We start from the raw sequence: 17,602 nt of genomic DNA, 5'->3' as shown, positions 1-17,602 counted from the left end.
CCTTTGCTCATTTTTAAAACTGGTATATTTTTGTTGAATTGTATCGTTCTTTATATACACAGGATATTAACCCCTTATCAAACATGATTTGCAAATATTTTCTTCTATTCCAGAGGTTGCCTTTTCACTCTGTTGATTGTGCCCTTTCATACATACACATTTTTAATAATCATGAATTCTAATGTGTCTATTTTTGTTTTGAAGTATGTGACTTTGGTGTGATATCCAAGAAACCATTGCCAAATCCAATGTCACAAAGCCTTTCGCCTAAGGCTTTCTTCTAAGTGTTCCATAAATTTAGGTAATACTCTTAAGTCTTGAATCCAGTTTGAATTAATGTTTGTATATCATGAAAGGTAAGGGACCAACTTTGTTGTTTTAAATATGGATACACAGTTTTCCCAAAATCATTTGTTGAAGATTGTCCTTCCTCTATTGAGTGTTCTTGTTATGCTAGTCAAAAATCACTTGACCACATATGCGAGGGTTTATTTCTCAGTTCTCTACTCCATTCCACTGGTCTATATGTCTGTCCTTATGGCAATAGCACAATGTTTGGTCTGTAACTTTGTAATATGCTTTAAACTCAGGAAGTGTGAGGCCTCCAACTTTATTCTTCTTTTTCAAGAATGTTTTGGTCATTCAGGGTCTTTTTTTTTTTTTTTTTCCTTTTTGTCTTTTTTCGTGTCTGGCAACGGACCGCAACCCTCAGTGTCGCGCCCGTACCGGACCGGGACCGGCAACAGGATCGCAACCCTCGGTGCTGTGCCCGCCCCTCGCTCAGCCAGTTAGCGGGGACCGGTCTGTATGTGGGATCCGAACCCTCGGCGGGAGCGCCACCACGCTCCCGAGCGGCGCACTGTAGCAGTGCGCCACCGGGCCGGCCATTCAGGGTCTTTTGAGATTCCATTTTTTTTTGAGGCAGCTGGCCAGTATGGGGATCTGAACCCTTGACCTTGGTGTTACAAGGCTGCACTCTAACCAACTGAGCTAACTGACCAGCCCCCCTCCATATGAATTTTAGGATGGATTTTTCTATTTCTGCAAAAAAATAGCCATTGGGAGTTTGAGAGGAATTGCAATAAATCTGTAGATTGCTTTGGATAGTACTGACATATTAACAATATTAAGTCATCCATGAACAGGGGATGTCTTTCATGTGTTTTTTATGACAGCTTTATTAAGGTGTAATTCGTACACAGTGCAATTCACTGCAGTGTACAATTGTTTTTCATATATTCAGAGTTTTGCAACTATTACCATAATCAACTTTAGAATACTTTCATCAACCGAAAAAGAAACCCAGTATCCATTAGCAGTCACTCCATATTTCCTCCTAACCACCCACCACAACCCCCACCCCAGGCAACCACAATCTCCATTCTATCTATATGAATTTCCTTATTCTGGATATTTCATATAAATATACTCATAAGATACATGGTCCTTTGTGACTGGCTTCTTTCACTTACTGTTTCCATAATGTTTCCATGTTGTATCACGTATTAGTACTTCATTTCTTTTGACTAACTAATAATCTATTATATGGATATACCACATTTATCCATTTATCAGCTGATGAAAATTTGCTTTTCACTTTTAAAATGCTGCAATAAATATTTGTGTACAAGTATTTGTGTGGATATATGTTTTTGTCTCTCCTGGTTATATTGGTAAGAGTGGAATTGCTGGCTCATATGGTATTTCTATGTTTAACTTTTAGAGAACCGCCAGACTGTATTCCAAAGGGGATGCACCATTTTACATTCCCACCGGTACCATATGATGGTTCCGATTTCTCCCCATCCTCACCAACGTGTTAGTATATCTTTTTCATTACAGTCATCCTAATGGGTGTGAGGAGGCATCTCACTGATTTTGACTTTCAATCCTCTGGTAACTAATGATATTGAGCAACTTTCATGTGCTATTGACCATATGTATATCCTTTTTGGAGAAATGTCTATTCACATTTTTTGCCCCTTTTTAAATTGGGTTGTGAGTCGTAAAAGTTCTTTACACATGTATATTACAAATACGATTCCTTCATCAGATATGTGACTTGCAAATACTTTCTCCTAATCTGTGTTATCTTTATTTTTTAGAATAGTTTTAGGTTCATAGCAAAATTGAGAAGATGAGAGTATTCCCATATACCCCCTTCACCCATACACATACATGCACAACCTCCCCCACTATCAACATCCTAAATCAGAGTGATTGGTTATAATTGATGAACCTACACTGTCAGAGTATTATCAAAGTCCATAGTATACATTAGGTTTCACTCTTGGTGGTGTAAATTCTGTGAGTTTTGGCAAATGTATAATGACATCTATGCAGCATTAGAGTATCATAGAGAATAGTTTGCCCTAAAAAGCCTCTGTGCTCTGCCTGTTCATCACTCCCTCCTCCAAAGGCCTGACAATCACTGATCTTTTTACTGTGTCCATAGTTTTGTCCTTTCCAGAGTGTCATATAGTTGGAATCATACAGTATGTAGCCTTTCCTGACAGGCTTCTTTCGCTCAGTGATATGAACTTAAGATTCATCCATGTCTTCTCATGGCTTGATAGCTCATTTCTTCTTAGTGCTGAGTAACAGTCCATGGTCTGGATGAACCAGTTTATCCATTCACTTACTGAAAGACATCCTGGTTATGTTCAAGTTTCGGGGAAAAAAAACAGATAAAGCTGCTATAAACATCCACGTACAGGTTGTGTGGCTATAAGTCTCAATTCATTTGAGTGAATTTGCTGGGTTGTTTGGTAAGAGTATGTTTTGTTTTATAAGAAACTGTCAAAATGCATTCCAAAATGACTGTACCATTTTGCATTCCCACCAGCAAAGAACAAGTTCCTACTGCACCACATCCTCGTCAGCATTTGGTGGTGTCATTGTCTTGGGTTCTGGCCATCCTAATAGCTACATAGTGGTATCTCATTGTTTTGACTTGCAACTCCCTAATGAGATATGTTGAGCATTCTTTTCATATGCTTATTTGTCATCTGCTTATCTTCTTTGATGAAGTATCCTTCAGGTCTTTCATCCATTTTTTAATTGGGTTGTTTTCTTGCTGTTGAGTTTAAGAGGTCTTCGTATATTTTTGGTAACAGTCCTTTTTCGCATTTGTCTTTTGCAAGTATATTCTCTCAGTGTCTAGTTTGTCCCTTCACTCTTGACAGTGTCTCCCATTGAAAGAGAGAAGTTTAAAAAACATTTTTTATTGTGGTAAGAAACTACAATTTTAACCATTTTTAAACACACTACTGCATATAATTAATCATATTCCCAATGCTGTGTAACCACTACCTCTATTTCCAAAACTTTGTCATCCTAAACTCTGTACCCATTGAGAAATAACTTCTCATTGTTCTTTCTCCCCCATTTTTGACAATCTCTAATCTACTTCTGACTCTGATCAAGTCCGGCTTATCAATTTTTTCTTTCATACATCATGCTTTTGTGTTGTATCTAAAAAGTCATTCCAAGCCCAAAATCATCTAGATTTTCTCTTAAGTTATCTTCAAGGGGTTTTATAGGTTTGCATTTTACATTTAGGTCTATGATCCACTTTGAGTTAATTTTTGTGAAGGGTTTAATTCTGTAAATAGATTGTTTTACATGTGGATGTCCAGTAGTTCCAGCACCATTTGTTGAAAAGTCTATCTTTTCTCCATTGTACTGCCTATTGGGAAGAACTGACATGTTGACAATATTAAGTTGTCCAATCTATGAACATGGAATATTTTGCCATTTATCTAGTTCTTCCTTGATTTATATCATCAGTGGTTTGCAGTATTCTTCATATAGATCTTGTACATACTTTGGTAGGTTTATAACCAAGTATTTTTGGGGGGGTGCTAATATAAATTGTATTGTTTTATGCAGACAGTCCCCAACTTACAATGATTTAACTTAATTTTTCAACTTTATGAGGTGCAAAAGCTATATGCATTCAATATAAACTGTTTCAAATTGTGAATTTTGATCTTTCTCCAGACACCATACTCTTGAGATGGAGGGCCACGATAGACATTCTGTTTTTCACTTTCAGTATAGTATTCAAAAAATTACATGAGATATTCAACACTTTATTATAAAATAGGCTTTGTGTTAGATGACTTTGCCCAGCTGTAGGATAATGTAAGTGTTCTGGGCTATGATGTTTCAGTAGGTTAGGTGTTTGAAATGCATTTTCTACTTACAATATTTTTAACTTATGTGTTGATCAAGATGTAACCCTATTGTAGTCAAGGAGCAACTCTACTGTCTTTTCACTTTCTGTGTGGTGTCCTTTAAAATACAAAATTTTACAATTTTAATGTCCAATTTATTTTTCTTCTGTTCCTTGTGCTATTAGTGTCATATAAAAAAACACTATCAAATCCAAGGTCATGAAGATTTTACTCTATTTTCTTATAAGTTTCATAGTTTTTGCTCTTACATTTAGGAATTAAATTCATTTTAATTTTTTTATATGATGTGAGGTACGGAGGGGCACAACTTCCTTCTTTTGCACGTGGGTATCGAGTTGACCTAGCGCCAATTGCTGAAATATTATTTTCCTATTGAATGGTCTAGGAACCTTTGTCGACAATCTGTTGAGAATAGATATGTGGGTTTATTTCTGAACTCTCAATTTTATTCCATTGCTCTACATGTCTATCCTTATGTCAGTACCACTGTCTATATTACTGAAGCTTCGCAGTAAGTTTTAAAATCAGAAAGTATAAGTCCTTCAACTTTGTTCTTTTTAAAGAGTGTTTTGACTCTTTGCCCCTCTGTGCTAACTTCTGAATAATTTCTTGTGAAGTCCTCCAATCCACTAATTCTGTAGCTGTGTCTAAACCACCACTAATCCTTTCACCTGATCGAGTTCTTAATTTCAGTCATAACTGTTTTTACTTCCAGAAGTACTATGGTTAATCTTTAGAATTTCTTCTTCTGTGCATATATTTTTTATTTCCTTAAACTTAGTAAACATAGTTACTCCACATTCTGCTTAACAATTCCACTATCTAAATTATTTTAAGGTATGGTTCAGCTGTCTTACTTTTGCTCTTTCTCACATGTGGTACCCCATTCCTTGTCTGATTAACTTTGTGAGCTTCTCACTTTCCTTATAGAACAATCTGAGTAAATACTTTGAGGTCGAGGATAAAGGTGAATGTCTTCACAAAGGATCTACATTTGCTTATGCTAGGTGTCTGGAAAACTAACAGGCCACGATCACTTTAATATTACAACTAGTGGTTATTTCAGTTACCCAGGTAGTGTGACACTGGGTTGCATGATTATAACTTCATATCCAATTTTCCCTCCCTATTTTGCTCAGCACAACCAGGGAAATATTCTTTGTAGTTCACTAGGGGAGTAGGTGGAAAAGCAAGTTCTCTTTTAGTGAGAATATATTCCTTTTGGGTACCAATTTAATGGGAAAAGGACTCCTATCGGAATCCCCAATTTAGGCTGGTACCTGGGTTCTTGTTTTTCTACCCGTTTTGGGTAGCTTCTGCAAAGCTGAACTCCTCAAACTCCCCAAGTTCCACAATGGCCTGCAGGACAAAACTGGTTTCAGGAATTCACTTCTATATAGTTTTACCCTGATAATAACTTACCTTGCAGATCTTTAAGGATTTTAAGTAGATGTTTTTTCATCCATCAGCTGGTCATTTTAGTTGTCTTCACCAGTAAAGATGCCAGAAAGAAAAAGCCTATATCACTCTTTGGTCCAGTTCAGTATAGCTTCTGGATCCACAAAGGTCAAAAATGATCACCAAACTGCCCTATCAGTTTGGCATACTTTTATTCCTATCAAATTCAACCTATCCAGTTTCTGACACAACTGTTATTCTCTCCTCTTGGAGCCAGTTTTTGGCTTCCACAACACCACACTTTCCTATAGAACTCCTATATGAGCATTTTTTGGGGCTCAGATCTGGATCTTCTCACTTCTACATTTCCTCTGCCACCAGTTTACCTTAAGCTACCAACATCCACCTCCTAGATGGATAGCCTCTTAATAGCCTCTTATTTGGATTTCTTCTGCCCAGTCTTGTCCTCATACAATCATTCTGTCATAACAACAAAATGATCTTTTAAAAATAAAAATTAGATCATGTCACACTGCCTGTGTAAAACCCAATTGCATTCGAACTTTAGATAAATTCCAAGCTATTAAACATGGTTTACAAATTCTTTAAGAAAGCAAAGTTTTTATTTTTATTTTTTTTTACCTAGCCAAAAGTTTATTTATTTAAGGATATGCACATTTATTTGTTCCAACAACAAATACACAAACTGAGTAACAGATAAATAACAAAATACTCTAGAAAGTAGGGCTTCAATTTTTCACAAGGCCTGCAACTCCTTGTATGAGTAAACTTTTGCCTATACATCCATAAATATCCTCTTATATAGACAAACTGACCACTTTTTACAGTTCCTCAGATATGCCAAATTCTTTCCCACCTCAGATCCTTGACACTTACTGTTCCCTCTTCCTGGAATACTATTTCCCAACTCTTTTTGCATGGTTAATCCCTACTCACACTTCAGATTTCATTATAATTATGACTTTCTCAGAGGCCTTCCCTGACCACCCAATCCAAAAGCATTCCATTTCTTTCCTTTCACAGAATTTATTATAATTTGTAAGTACTTATTGTAGGTTTATTTTAATGTCTGCTCCCCCAATTATCTGTAGGTTCCAGGCATGTAGAGACCCTATTTGCACAGTATCTGGCATATAGTAGGCGTTCAATAAGCAGATGTTAAATGACTCATTTCCCTCCCATTAAGCACATGCACAGGAAAAGTACAAGTCTAATCGGAAATTACATGTTGAGCATAGGATCAGAACCAAGAAGGACTTAAATGATGGAAATAAACATAAGAATCAGAACAAAATAAAACATATCTGTGAATATGCTTATAATGCTTAAAGCTATACAGCCAAGATTACTTTCTTCTGATTAATATTTAATGGATAAGGCCAGCACCTTCCTTAATAACTCAATACATGGCTTTTAATTATTGTTGTCTATACTTGATTTAAAGTAAACAATCACCTACAAATGGCACGTTTCTCAAGCTGACTTGAAGGTTTGTTATTTGAAACTCTGAAAACATTTTCCCACAAAACCAACGTTATACACAGTGGTTAGGTTCCTTTGGTTAGTGCATAATGTTTAATCTGTAATCCATTAATCCATTTTAATAAATATGAATTTGGCACTTTGTGCCAGGAACTGTCCTAGAACTGAAGATACAACAGTAAACAAAATAGACAAAAAACTCCTATCCACATGGATCCATGTGCTCAAACAGAAGAAAAGTAAGTAAAATACACAGAATGGTAAATAATGATATATGCTATGGTGAAAAACAAAGCTGAGTGGAGGGACACAGAATGGGGGGAGTAAGATTTTAACCTATTATTAATAGAATTTATTTATATCTCTGTTCCAAAAAGGATTTAATATAGATGTTACTTATATAACCTAAGTATGACAAATAAAATTACAGTGTAAGGAAAGACTTTCAACTGAGAAACTTTGTAAAAACATACTTTCACACAGCTGTAGGACAGGCAGAGAACTATTCAGGCTCTATGTCACTTAACAAGCTATCATAGTTAAGGCAGGTTCTCCCTAAAAAGGCAGTAGCTGGAGAAGGTAAGAAGCTGAAAGCAGGAACGAAAATTCCACGAAGAAAGTAATGAGGAGCCAAAATGCACACTTCTTGCTGATGATATGAACCCCAAGGACAAGCACTTTTCTCTATTCAACACTAGTTGGCCAGCTTTTCTTTCTACAACTGACCGATATCTTTCCTATTTTGGTGCATAATGTCATATAACTTTCCTTCATTATTCTATTCCCAAAACAAATATTTAACTTTTGGGGCTTTTCTGACAATGGTTTTGCTCTTTTTTTTTCGTTGGCTGGCTGGTATGGGGATCTGAACCCTTGATCTTGGTGTTACAAGGCTGCACTCTAACCACTGAGCTAATCGGCCAGTCCCTGTGATAACTTTTTTAATGGCAGGAAAAGATCCCTTTTCATCCCTACCTGTACCATTATAATTCATATTAAAGGAAGGCTGATAGCCAGTAAACTACTCTGGCTTTCTCTTATATTTTACTCTAGTAACTAGAATAGAGACCAGAACATGGGGTGAAATGCAAGAAGATAAAAAATTGGAACAAGGTTTCAAACAGCATCCCTGGCACTGAACAAGGAGAGACAATCGGCCAGTTTAATCTATACTTTGTCCACAACCATGTCTACTACCTTAGAGCATGCACCATAGATTAAACTAAGAAGGATGGAAGTAAGCCCTCTCTAAAGCCACTGGCTCATACAACTGGGGTGATAGCCAGGTAACGAATGAGGGTATAAATTAAACCTATCCACAATAACTTCAGTTTTTATTACTTCATATGAAAAGGGCCTTATTATTTTCACCTGAAAAAAAGCAAGAGTTTTAGTCAGTGAGTGCTAATATTTTTTTGTGATCACAGTATTCATTACACTGTCATCATAAAATAAAATGATTCCTTAAGTTGTGACTATCAGATATATTTCCAGGAATTTTTTGAATTAAATATGATTTATTTATATTCAAAATTTCATAAAAAAATAAAGCGTGAAGTTTAAGAAAACATAAGCAGCAACATACAATCAAAACAATGTATCAGCAGAAATGTACTGGCCAGAAACAATTACCTTTATGGCTGTGTGTTTGTTTTCATCTTCTTCCATCCATAGATCCTGTTCATAATAACATAAGCCATCATTGATAACTTCAGCAAGTTCAGATGTAATTTTTGCCTGAGAGATGTGGTTGCCCATTTGATCTCCTCCAGGATGTTTTCTCATATGTGGTGGTGTTTGAGTTACAATCAAAATCTTATTTAAATCCTGGTCATCAATTTCATAATCTGAATCATTATCAGACCAATCAGTAAATGTGTTTTTTCGTCGTTCTATTTGTTCCAACTCTTCATCAAATAAAAAATCAAGTTCTTCTTGTTCTTCTGGAGGACACAGTTGATTTGAGGCTTCTTCAGATACAGACATTGATTCCTTAAGGAAGAAATTGGTATTTTATATAAAAACTCTTCTAGCACTTTTAAAATAACTGTCATATAACAGTGTTGCAAGTAATAACAAGCTTGTATGCTCAATGACTAGTTTAGCAGGCAAAGTGCTTGCCTTACAAGCCATGATCCCAGTAGAGGGAGCTTCTGGGAGTCCATGCAACTAACTGCATTATTCCAGAGAGGATGTTCACACTGAGTCTCCCATACCCTGGAACCCAGGTTGCCTCAGCACATAAATTTTGGAATCAGAACCAACATCAGAATGCATTCTATTCCAGGCCCAACAGCCCAGTATATCCACATACCTAAGGCTCCTCTGACATCCCATCACACTATGGCTCTAACACTGGTACCCACGCAGTGCCCTGCACCTCCGGCAACAGGCAGTCCAGCACAGTGGGAGGCCACCCTTAAGATAAGAGGAGCCAATCATCACACTTTCCAGAGGCTGAGAGCCAACCAACTGGGGCCTTCAGGCCGGCCACCCTGCACTATTCTGTGGAGCACTTGTGCTCCTCTCTAGGGAGTACAGAATATTGCCTGCAGCTCCAGCAAGCCCAGAGTCACCTACGCAGCTGAGGAGCTGTAGGATGCCCCAACATCTCTCTTAGAGGTGCAGAGTACTGTCAGAAGCCCCAGAAGCCCCACCCTGAATTGCCCACTCCAACTGATGAGCTGCAAACCGCTCCAGCATCTCTCTTGGGGGCACAGTGCAGGGTCCTGCCAACAGTCTCAGCAACCCCGTTGAGTTGTCCACTCCAGCTGAGGAGCTGCAGAGCACCCTAAAGTCTCTTTTGGGGGAACAGCATCCTGCTTGAGGCCCCAAAACACCCACCCATAGTCACCCACTCCACCGCAGAGCACAGCAAAGGGAACTCTTATACAAAGGTACTTCAAAAATTCATGGAAAGATTTGCATTATTTTTCAATTCTATTTTTTCATGAACTTTCTGAAGTACACCAGTACACTGTTGGTGGGAATGTAAATTAGTACAGCCATTATGGAAAATAGTATGGAAGTTTCTCAAAAAACTGCAAATAGAACCACTATATGATCCAGCAATCCCACTTCTGGGTATTTATCCAAAGGAAAGGAAATTAGCATATGGAGGAGATGTCTGCACACCCATGTTTATTGCAACACTATTCACAATAACCAAGATATGGAATCAATCTAGCTGTCTGTCAACAGATGAAAGGACAAAAAAAAAAAAAAAAGTGGTATACATAAGGGAATACTACTCAGCCATGAAAAAGAATGAAATTCTGTCATTTGTGGCAACATGGATGAGCCTGGAAGATGTTAAGTTAAGTGAAATGTCAGGCACAGAAACATAATACTGCACATTCCCACTCTTAAGTGGCAGATAAAAAAGAAGTTGAGCTTTTACAAGTAGAGAATAGAATTGTGGTTATTAGAGGCTGGAAAAGTGAGGTGTTGGGAACAAGGAGAGGTTGGTTAGTAAATACAAAACTGCAGCTACATAGGAAAAATGAGTTCTAGTGGTGTACAGTAGTGCTAGGAATCTATAATTAACAATAATTTATTGTATGTTCTCAAGTGACTATAAAAGAGGAACTTAAAATGCTCTCATCACAAAGAAATGATAATTTTTATGACAGATATGCTTATTACCCTAATTTGATCACCATACATTGTACACAGGTATTGAAATATGACTCTGTGCCCCATAAATATGAACAATCAATATATCAATCAGTGTGTCAATTAAAAAATAAAATTTTAAAGATTTACAACACTAAAAACAAACAAAAGAAAACAAAACAACAATTCTTCCCTCTCAAAATTCTTGTTCATGTAGATACATATACATTTAGTCTGTTGATAATTATTTGGGTGCTTCATGTGAACCAGGCAATGTTATTGGCAGGGGTATACAACAATAAAATTGACAAGTACTGGGCCCTAACATTCTAGTAAATGAAAGGCTGCCCATGATGTTTTAACTAAAAAAAAAGACAAGCTATAAAACACTGTGGATATATATATTTTTAAATGCTGAATGTATCTTTTATAAACTATGTACCTTGTTTTTCACATTTTCAGGTACAAGACAAAAGCATAAGAGAATGAACAAACTGTTAATAATGGCAAACCCTGGATAAAACCTTTCACTTTTTACTTTATATTTAAATTTCTCTTTCAAATTTTTTTTTTAATTTGTGAGGAAATGACAAGAGATACTGGCTTGAAGATGACTTGCCTATGCATGCTTTTTTGCAGTAATTATAAGCAGCAATGAAAAGAATAAGTCCATATCAATACAAAAAAAAAAAGTGACTTTCTGGAAAGCTAAAAGTAAACGGGATTGTACTGATAGTAAACAAGACTAGAAGAAATAGCAATCTAGAACCAAAGGAAGGCTGCACGGGAGGCAGAAGCCATTGGTTTCACTGGTGTTACTAGAAAGCTTTGAGATGCAGTCACCAAGAGCAGGAATGGACCATGGGACATCAATCAAAATAGGTATTTGGAAAACCAACTATAGAACATATCTAGAATGGTCAATTCAATCTCTTTATCTGAGAATATGAAACTATAAAGTCTGCTCCCAACTAAAAGCCCACAAATTGCTTTCTAAACAAAAGTTTTGCCAAGGAAGGGCTCATGTTTTAGATATCGGGGCTGGAGAGGGCTGAATGCATCCTGGTATTATTCTGAACCTCTAAAACAGAGCTGGGGAGAAAAAAGAAAATATAATTTCACCGATGAACGAAATGCACCAAGAAATTATACCTCTCAGAGAAAAGTACTCCTTATTTTAGCAATTGTGGAGATCCAGAGCCAACATGCCTGTTCTCTGCTAAAAAAAAAAAGTCATTTGATAGAAAGAATCTAAAGGGACTAAATATCATATGAGGAACACTAAAACCAAGACAACAACAGAAAAATGCTTTCAGAATTCTACAGAAAAAATGATACCCACCAAAGGTTTCTATACCCACTCTAGTATGTTTCAAAAACATCATTTTTTAAAATGTATATTGACAATGTTGTCAATAACTAACCTACACAACAGATATCTCTAAAATATCCAGGCCCCCAGAACCTATTAGCCATGTTTCCTCCAGGCCAGATCTTCATGCTGTAGCATCAGAATACCGTACATTTCAAATCTTACTAAAGTTACTGGCATTCTTTGGCTATAAAACTGAAAGGTCCTAGACTTTATACAGTTCTTGTTACACTTTTAAAACAAGATTCCACCACCAAGTTGCTGGTCCACTATAGTACAATTCTTGTATACAAAGGGTTTATTTCCTCAAATAGAAGATGCTATCAATTTTAAAATGAACCATTACTTTATAAATCACCAAAAAGGAAATGTTGAAAGATGGAGATTTTAAATGTGGAAGAAAATGTAAATCTCAGAATGAATGAAATATGGTACAAATTTTTGTAACTGAGTCCAGGACATGGTCCTCCCTAGTTATCCAGGTGTACCATGACAAATCATAGCAATTATTTAGAACCTTTAGAAAATTCTTGTATTTTTTTCTTTAAAAAAGGAATTAAGATTATTTGTTTTAAATGATAGAAATCCATTCTCTAAAGTAAAAATAAACATTATTTACAACCTCATGCAGCAAATCTACTGGATTTTTTTTTTTTTTGTCTTTTATCTTTTTCCATGTCCGGCAACGGATCGCAACCCTCAGTGTTGCCCCCGTACCGGACCGGGGACCGGCAAACCTCGGTGCTGCGCCTGCACCTCACTCAGCCAGTGAGCGGGAACCGGTCTGTATGTGGGATCCGAACCCTCGGGCGGGAGCGCCGCCGCGCTTCCCAAGCGGCGCACTATCCAGTGCGCCACCGGGCCGGCCCAGCAAATCTACTGGATTAACAGAGAATTAGTATGGAAGACATTCTCTCTTCCTTCTAGAACATGTAAGGATGATAAACTTGGATCAGACACCAGATATCAAGTCCCCTAGACCAAATCAGCACACAATTTCTACCAGGATCCAAAATGTGGTCCAAAATCAGAATTCGGCAAAATACTAATAAGGAAGGGAGTGACTAGACCCAAAATCACTGCATCATTAGGGGTGAAGAGGAGACCTTTGCTCCTGATTGGACAGAATCAGGTCAAAACATAGACTTGCCCAGTAATTAGGTGTGGAATGTTGTGAGTAACTTAATTATCTACACTTCAGTTTTCTCATTTGCAATTCGGTATTAAAATAACTTACCTAAAGGGCTTTTGTACATACTATATTAGTCGATATTTGTAAACTGCTACACAATACTTAACACATATTAAGCCTTCAATAAATGTTAGCTATAACCATAAAAAAAAAAAAAAGAAAAAAAAGAAAATTCTTTTTTTTTTGAAAAAGGTGTTTTAGGCTTTTAAAATACATAGTGAGGGGGGGGGGGGGACCTCTTGTGGTAACGTTTAAGTATGCTATGTTTAACTGCCATTGCTAATTAAGACGTTATCTTAGATCAAGTTTTCTCAAACTCAGTACTACTGACATTTGGACCTAATAATTCTTTGTTGTGTTGGGGGGTGGGATGGAGAGGGGGAGCTGTCCTGTGCACTATAAGATGCTTACCAGCATTCTTGGCCTCTACCCACTAAATACAGTAGCACTCTCCCAGTTTTAACAATGAAAAATGTCTCCTAACATCACCAAATGTACCCTGGGGAGGCAACATTTCAATACCCCCCCACTATCCCAGTGGTGAATCACTCTTAATTCCTTCATGCTTCCCATCTTCATGCTTTGATCTCAGGGATAAAGAGTCCTGTTTATAAAAGTCTTCAAAATTATATCTTTCTTCATTCTTCCCACATCTAGGACCAATATTTTTAGTTACCTTTTCCTTATAGAGCTTACTTGCAATACTGGAACCATTTGAGTGGCACTGTTTCCAAGTTTATTTTCAGTAAACTTTTTGAGATAACTGTACATTCACATAAGAGTTGTAAGAAATAAGAGATTTCACGTATCCTTTACCCAGTTTCCCCCAATGTTAACATCTTGCAAAACTATGGTACAATATCACAAGATACTGATATAAATCCATCAATCTTACTTAGATTTGCCTACTTTTACTTGTACTCATTTGTGATTTAGATCAATGCAATTCTATCACATATGTAAGTCCATGCATCTACCACCAGTCAAAAATACAGAGCAGTTCTACCACAAGGATCTCTCCTGTTGCCCTTTTATGATAACAATACCCATCTTACTCCCTCGTGTGCCTACAAGGAATCGATTCCCTTTTCTTTTCCTTCTGTACATTAAATCACAAAAACATATATAAACCTGATATGTGACCTAAAATCCTTATAAATTAACTTTGAAATGTAGATTTTTTTTTAACTTTATAAAAACTGAGGCTGGTACAAAGGTAGTGAGTCATCTCAATTGATTGTTCGCAGTCAGTTACAGATCAAACTTTTTGTACTCTTTCCCCCCTTCTCACTACTGCATTTGACTAGTCTTAAAAAAACCCTAAAGCACTGAGATATTATTCAAGTTTGAATTAGTCACAAGTAGAAAGGCCAGGTCAAAATATTCTTAAATCATGTTCAAAAATAAGTTAAACTTTAATAAAAATTGACACAACGTAACTTATTTTCCACAGAGTAACCCATAAAGTTTCTACTGAAGGCCAACAATTCCAATTTTTATGATTCTTTAAATTTTTACAAATTTTACATATGTACCCGACAAACAGAAAATGCACTAATCTTACACTCCTCCTAGGATATATCACATTTCACTTGGTCTGTAACAACTTACCTTCAATTTCACTGCAGATGGACAATGTCTCTTTTTCATTTCTATCCAAGGTTCTGAATCCAAGTCAGGCAAACTGGTAGACAGACGTCTAGTCATTTCTTGCAGGTTAATTGTTTCAGTATTTTTCTTTGGGCTCAATGAACTTCCAATTCTTGGAGAATTTGGGGCGGATTCTAAAATTTTAAGTTAGGTCTACAGTTAAAATAATGGTTTTACTTTTTAAAATACATTTCATTTTTTGCCTTAACTTGGGCTTGATTTTTTTTTCATAAAAACATGATAAATCAATGTCAATTATTACCTTTCCACTAATTTTCAAACCTGAAGAGCTTATAAGATTCATTCAAAAGTGCAGCCACTAGATAATAAAATAAAAGGAATCTTATCAACCTTTACATTGATTATCACACTCATTCAAAGTTCTCAGGAATGTCAACGTGAATCACTAATTATGATGGTTCATCTATGTGGGAGTCAAGTTCGTTGTGAAATCTTAAGTTAAAAATCTATAAATTATAATGAAATTATGAACTCTCAAATGCTAATAAATCATAGTTAGGCTAAATGCATTTTATTCAAGGTAAAATTAGTTCCTCGCTGTCCTACTAGGATATAAACTAAAGCAACCATTAGTCCTACTTTTCACATTTTCTCTGCTTAACAAGGTTTTCCTACATGCAGTAAATGCAGTATGCCCACCTTGGCTCGTACTGAGTACTGTAAAGGGTAGAATGTCACAGCATTTAAGTACATAGCCCTGGATATAACATTTAAAACATTTAAAAACTGTTGGAATTTAAGAGGCCTCTCTCCACACTATTACTTCTGTTTATTTTTAATCGAAATAAGTATACGCTAGGCTCACTCGGGAGATCTCGTGCGGTGCTGATAACACCAAGGTTACGGGTTCGGATCCCTATATAAATAAGTATATGCTCTATAAATAAAATCCAAATTGTTTCCATTATAAATATTTTTCCAAAAGTCAAAGAATATTCAAGTGTTTTATGTTATATTCATCCTCAGGTCAACAGATGAAACATTGACTTGCTTTAGACAGTTGTTTTTTTTTAAAGTATACTGTAATATCACATTGTAAATCACAAGTATACACAATAAAAAAAATTTTTATACTGTAATATTCACATCATTTACTCCTCAAAGTTGAATGTTACATGCAGAAAGATGAAACAAACTAACACCAACAATCTTTTTATTTACTAAATGAAAGGCACATTCCAGGACTGAGTTTGAGAAGTGTTCCAAGATTTTACATCTGCATGCTAGAATCAGATGGTTTCAGTATCTTCCCCGTGGATGGACATATGGATTCAACTACCAGATTACCAAATTACTTTTAAAAGAGGTATTCTGTTTCATAATAGAAAAAGCTCCAGGACCATAGACACTAGCTATATGTAGATACTGAGCACTGGAAATGTGGCTAGTCCTGAAATGTGCTCAAGACAAGTATAAAATACACACCAGATTTCAAAGACTTGGTCACTCCTCCTCCCAAAAAAAGGAGTGCCATAATTTTTATATTGTGCATGTTATAATACTTGAATATAATGAGTTAAATTATCTACTTAAAATACTAAAATTAATGTGATCTGTTTTGTAATTTTAAGGATACTAAAATTTTTAGAATTATATGTATGGCCACATATTTCTATTGAACACTGCTGCTCTACAACTTAATTAATGGTACATACAACAGTACTTCAAAAAGTTCGTGGAAAAATAATAAAAAGATAATACAAACCTTTCCATGAACTTTTTGAAGTACGCTGTATATCACCAATGCATTCACAAAAGTAGTATAAGTGAAACACAGGGTTTAGACTGTTTAATTTTAACACTGATAGTCTAAAGTTATAGGAATCAGAAAAACATTAACTCCAGAGAACCCTATTTCTAATACTATGAATTATCTATGATGATAGAGTGAGAAAGCTTTAAAAGTAGATGAAGAACCACTACCCCAGTAACTATGTTTGGGAATTAGCTTAGTTTCTTACACAACCATTGTGAGAATTAATTAAATTACTATGTATAGTTCATGTATGAATGGTAAGAACAGTATCTGGCACATGGTAGGAAAATCAGTAGGTACTATTTTTAATACAGAAATTTAATCTTTTAACACCCACTTAGTTTATTATATAATCATCTATAAATGTTCTTTAAGCTTGAATTATGCCTTTACCACAAAGTGTTTCACTATATTCACAACACAGGTGCTTAGAAATGGAATAGCAAAATACAAAGTTTGGCTCAGCCAAGAAAATTTAAGTCTTAGGATGAGACTTTTACAGGTGTTCACCTTATAATATTTAAGAACAGACTGAGACTTTTAAAGGTGGTCACCTTTTATAATAATTATGCTCTGTGTGGTTTTCTGCATCTGAATTTCCTTTTACAATGAAAAGATTTCAAACTGTACATTTATAGAGCTTAAAGGTATATCCCTAATTTTCCAGGACCAAATGAGTTTAAATATGACTTGGATTAGCTGACATTAAGTTTATAGACAAAAAATTAGACATACTTTAACATAAATTATAAGTTGTGAGAACAAAAAATTTATCTTAGGTTGTTTTATTAATGAAAAACTGTCAACTTGACCCTACGAAGATAAATCACCATATATATTCCATATCTATCTAAGCATGACCCCCCCCCCCCCCCCCCCCCCCCCCCCCCCCCCCC

The 17,602-nt window shown here is 36.0% G+C and overlaps 1 protein-coding gene across 1 annotated transcript in view; it reads right to left on the bottom strand.

Annotated features, from left to right (window-relative positions):
- The window catches only part of LARP1B (La ribonucleoprotein domain family, member 1B), a 117,800-nt gene that overhangs the window by 66,568 nt on the left and 33,630 nt on the right, over positions 1-17,602 (bottom strand). Inside the window, exons 10-11 of the mRNA XM_008587374.1 lie at positions 14,891-15,063; positions 8,733-9,092 (exon numbers count right to left, since the gene is read on the bottom strand). Of these exons, the coding sequence (XP_008585596.1) occupies positions 8,733-9,092; positions 14,891-15,063 (533 nt within the window). The remainder of the gene's footprint in view (positions 1-8,732; positions 9,093-14,890; positions 15,064-17,602) is intronic.

This window comes from Galeopterus variegatus, unplaced genomic scaffold (genome assembly GCF_000696425.1).
Source record: "Galeopterus variegatus unplaced genomic scaffold, G_variegatus-3.0.2 Scaffold4359, whole genome shotgun sequence".
Classification (NCBI taxonomy): domain Eukaryota; kingdom Metazoa; phylum Chordata; class Mammalia; order Dermoptera; family Cynocephalidae; genus Galeopterus; species Galeopterus variegatus.
The sequence above is the reverse complement of the archived record's forward strand: the minus strand, read 5'-3'. Positions and strand labels throughout refer to the sequence as shown.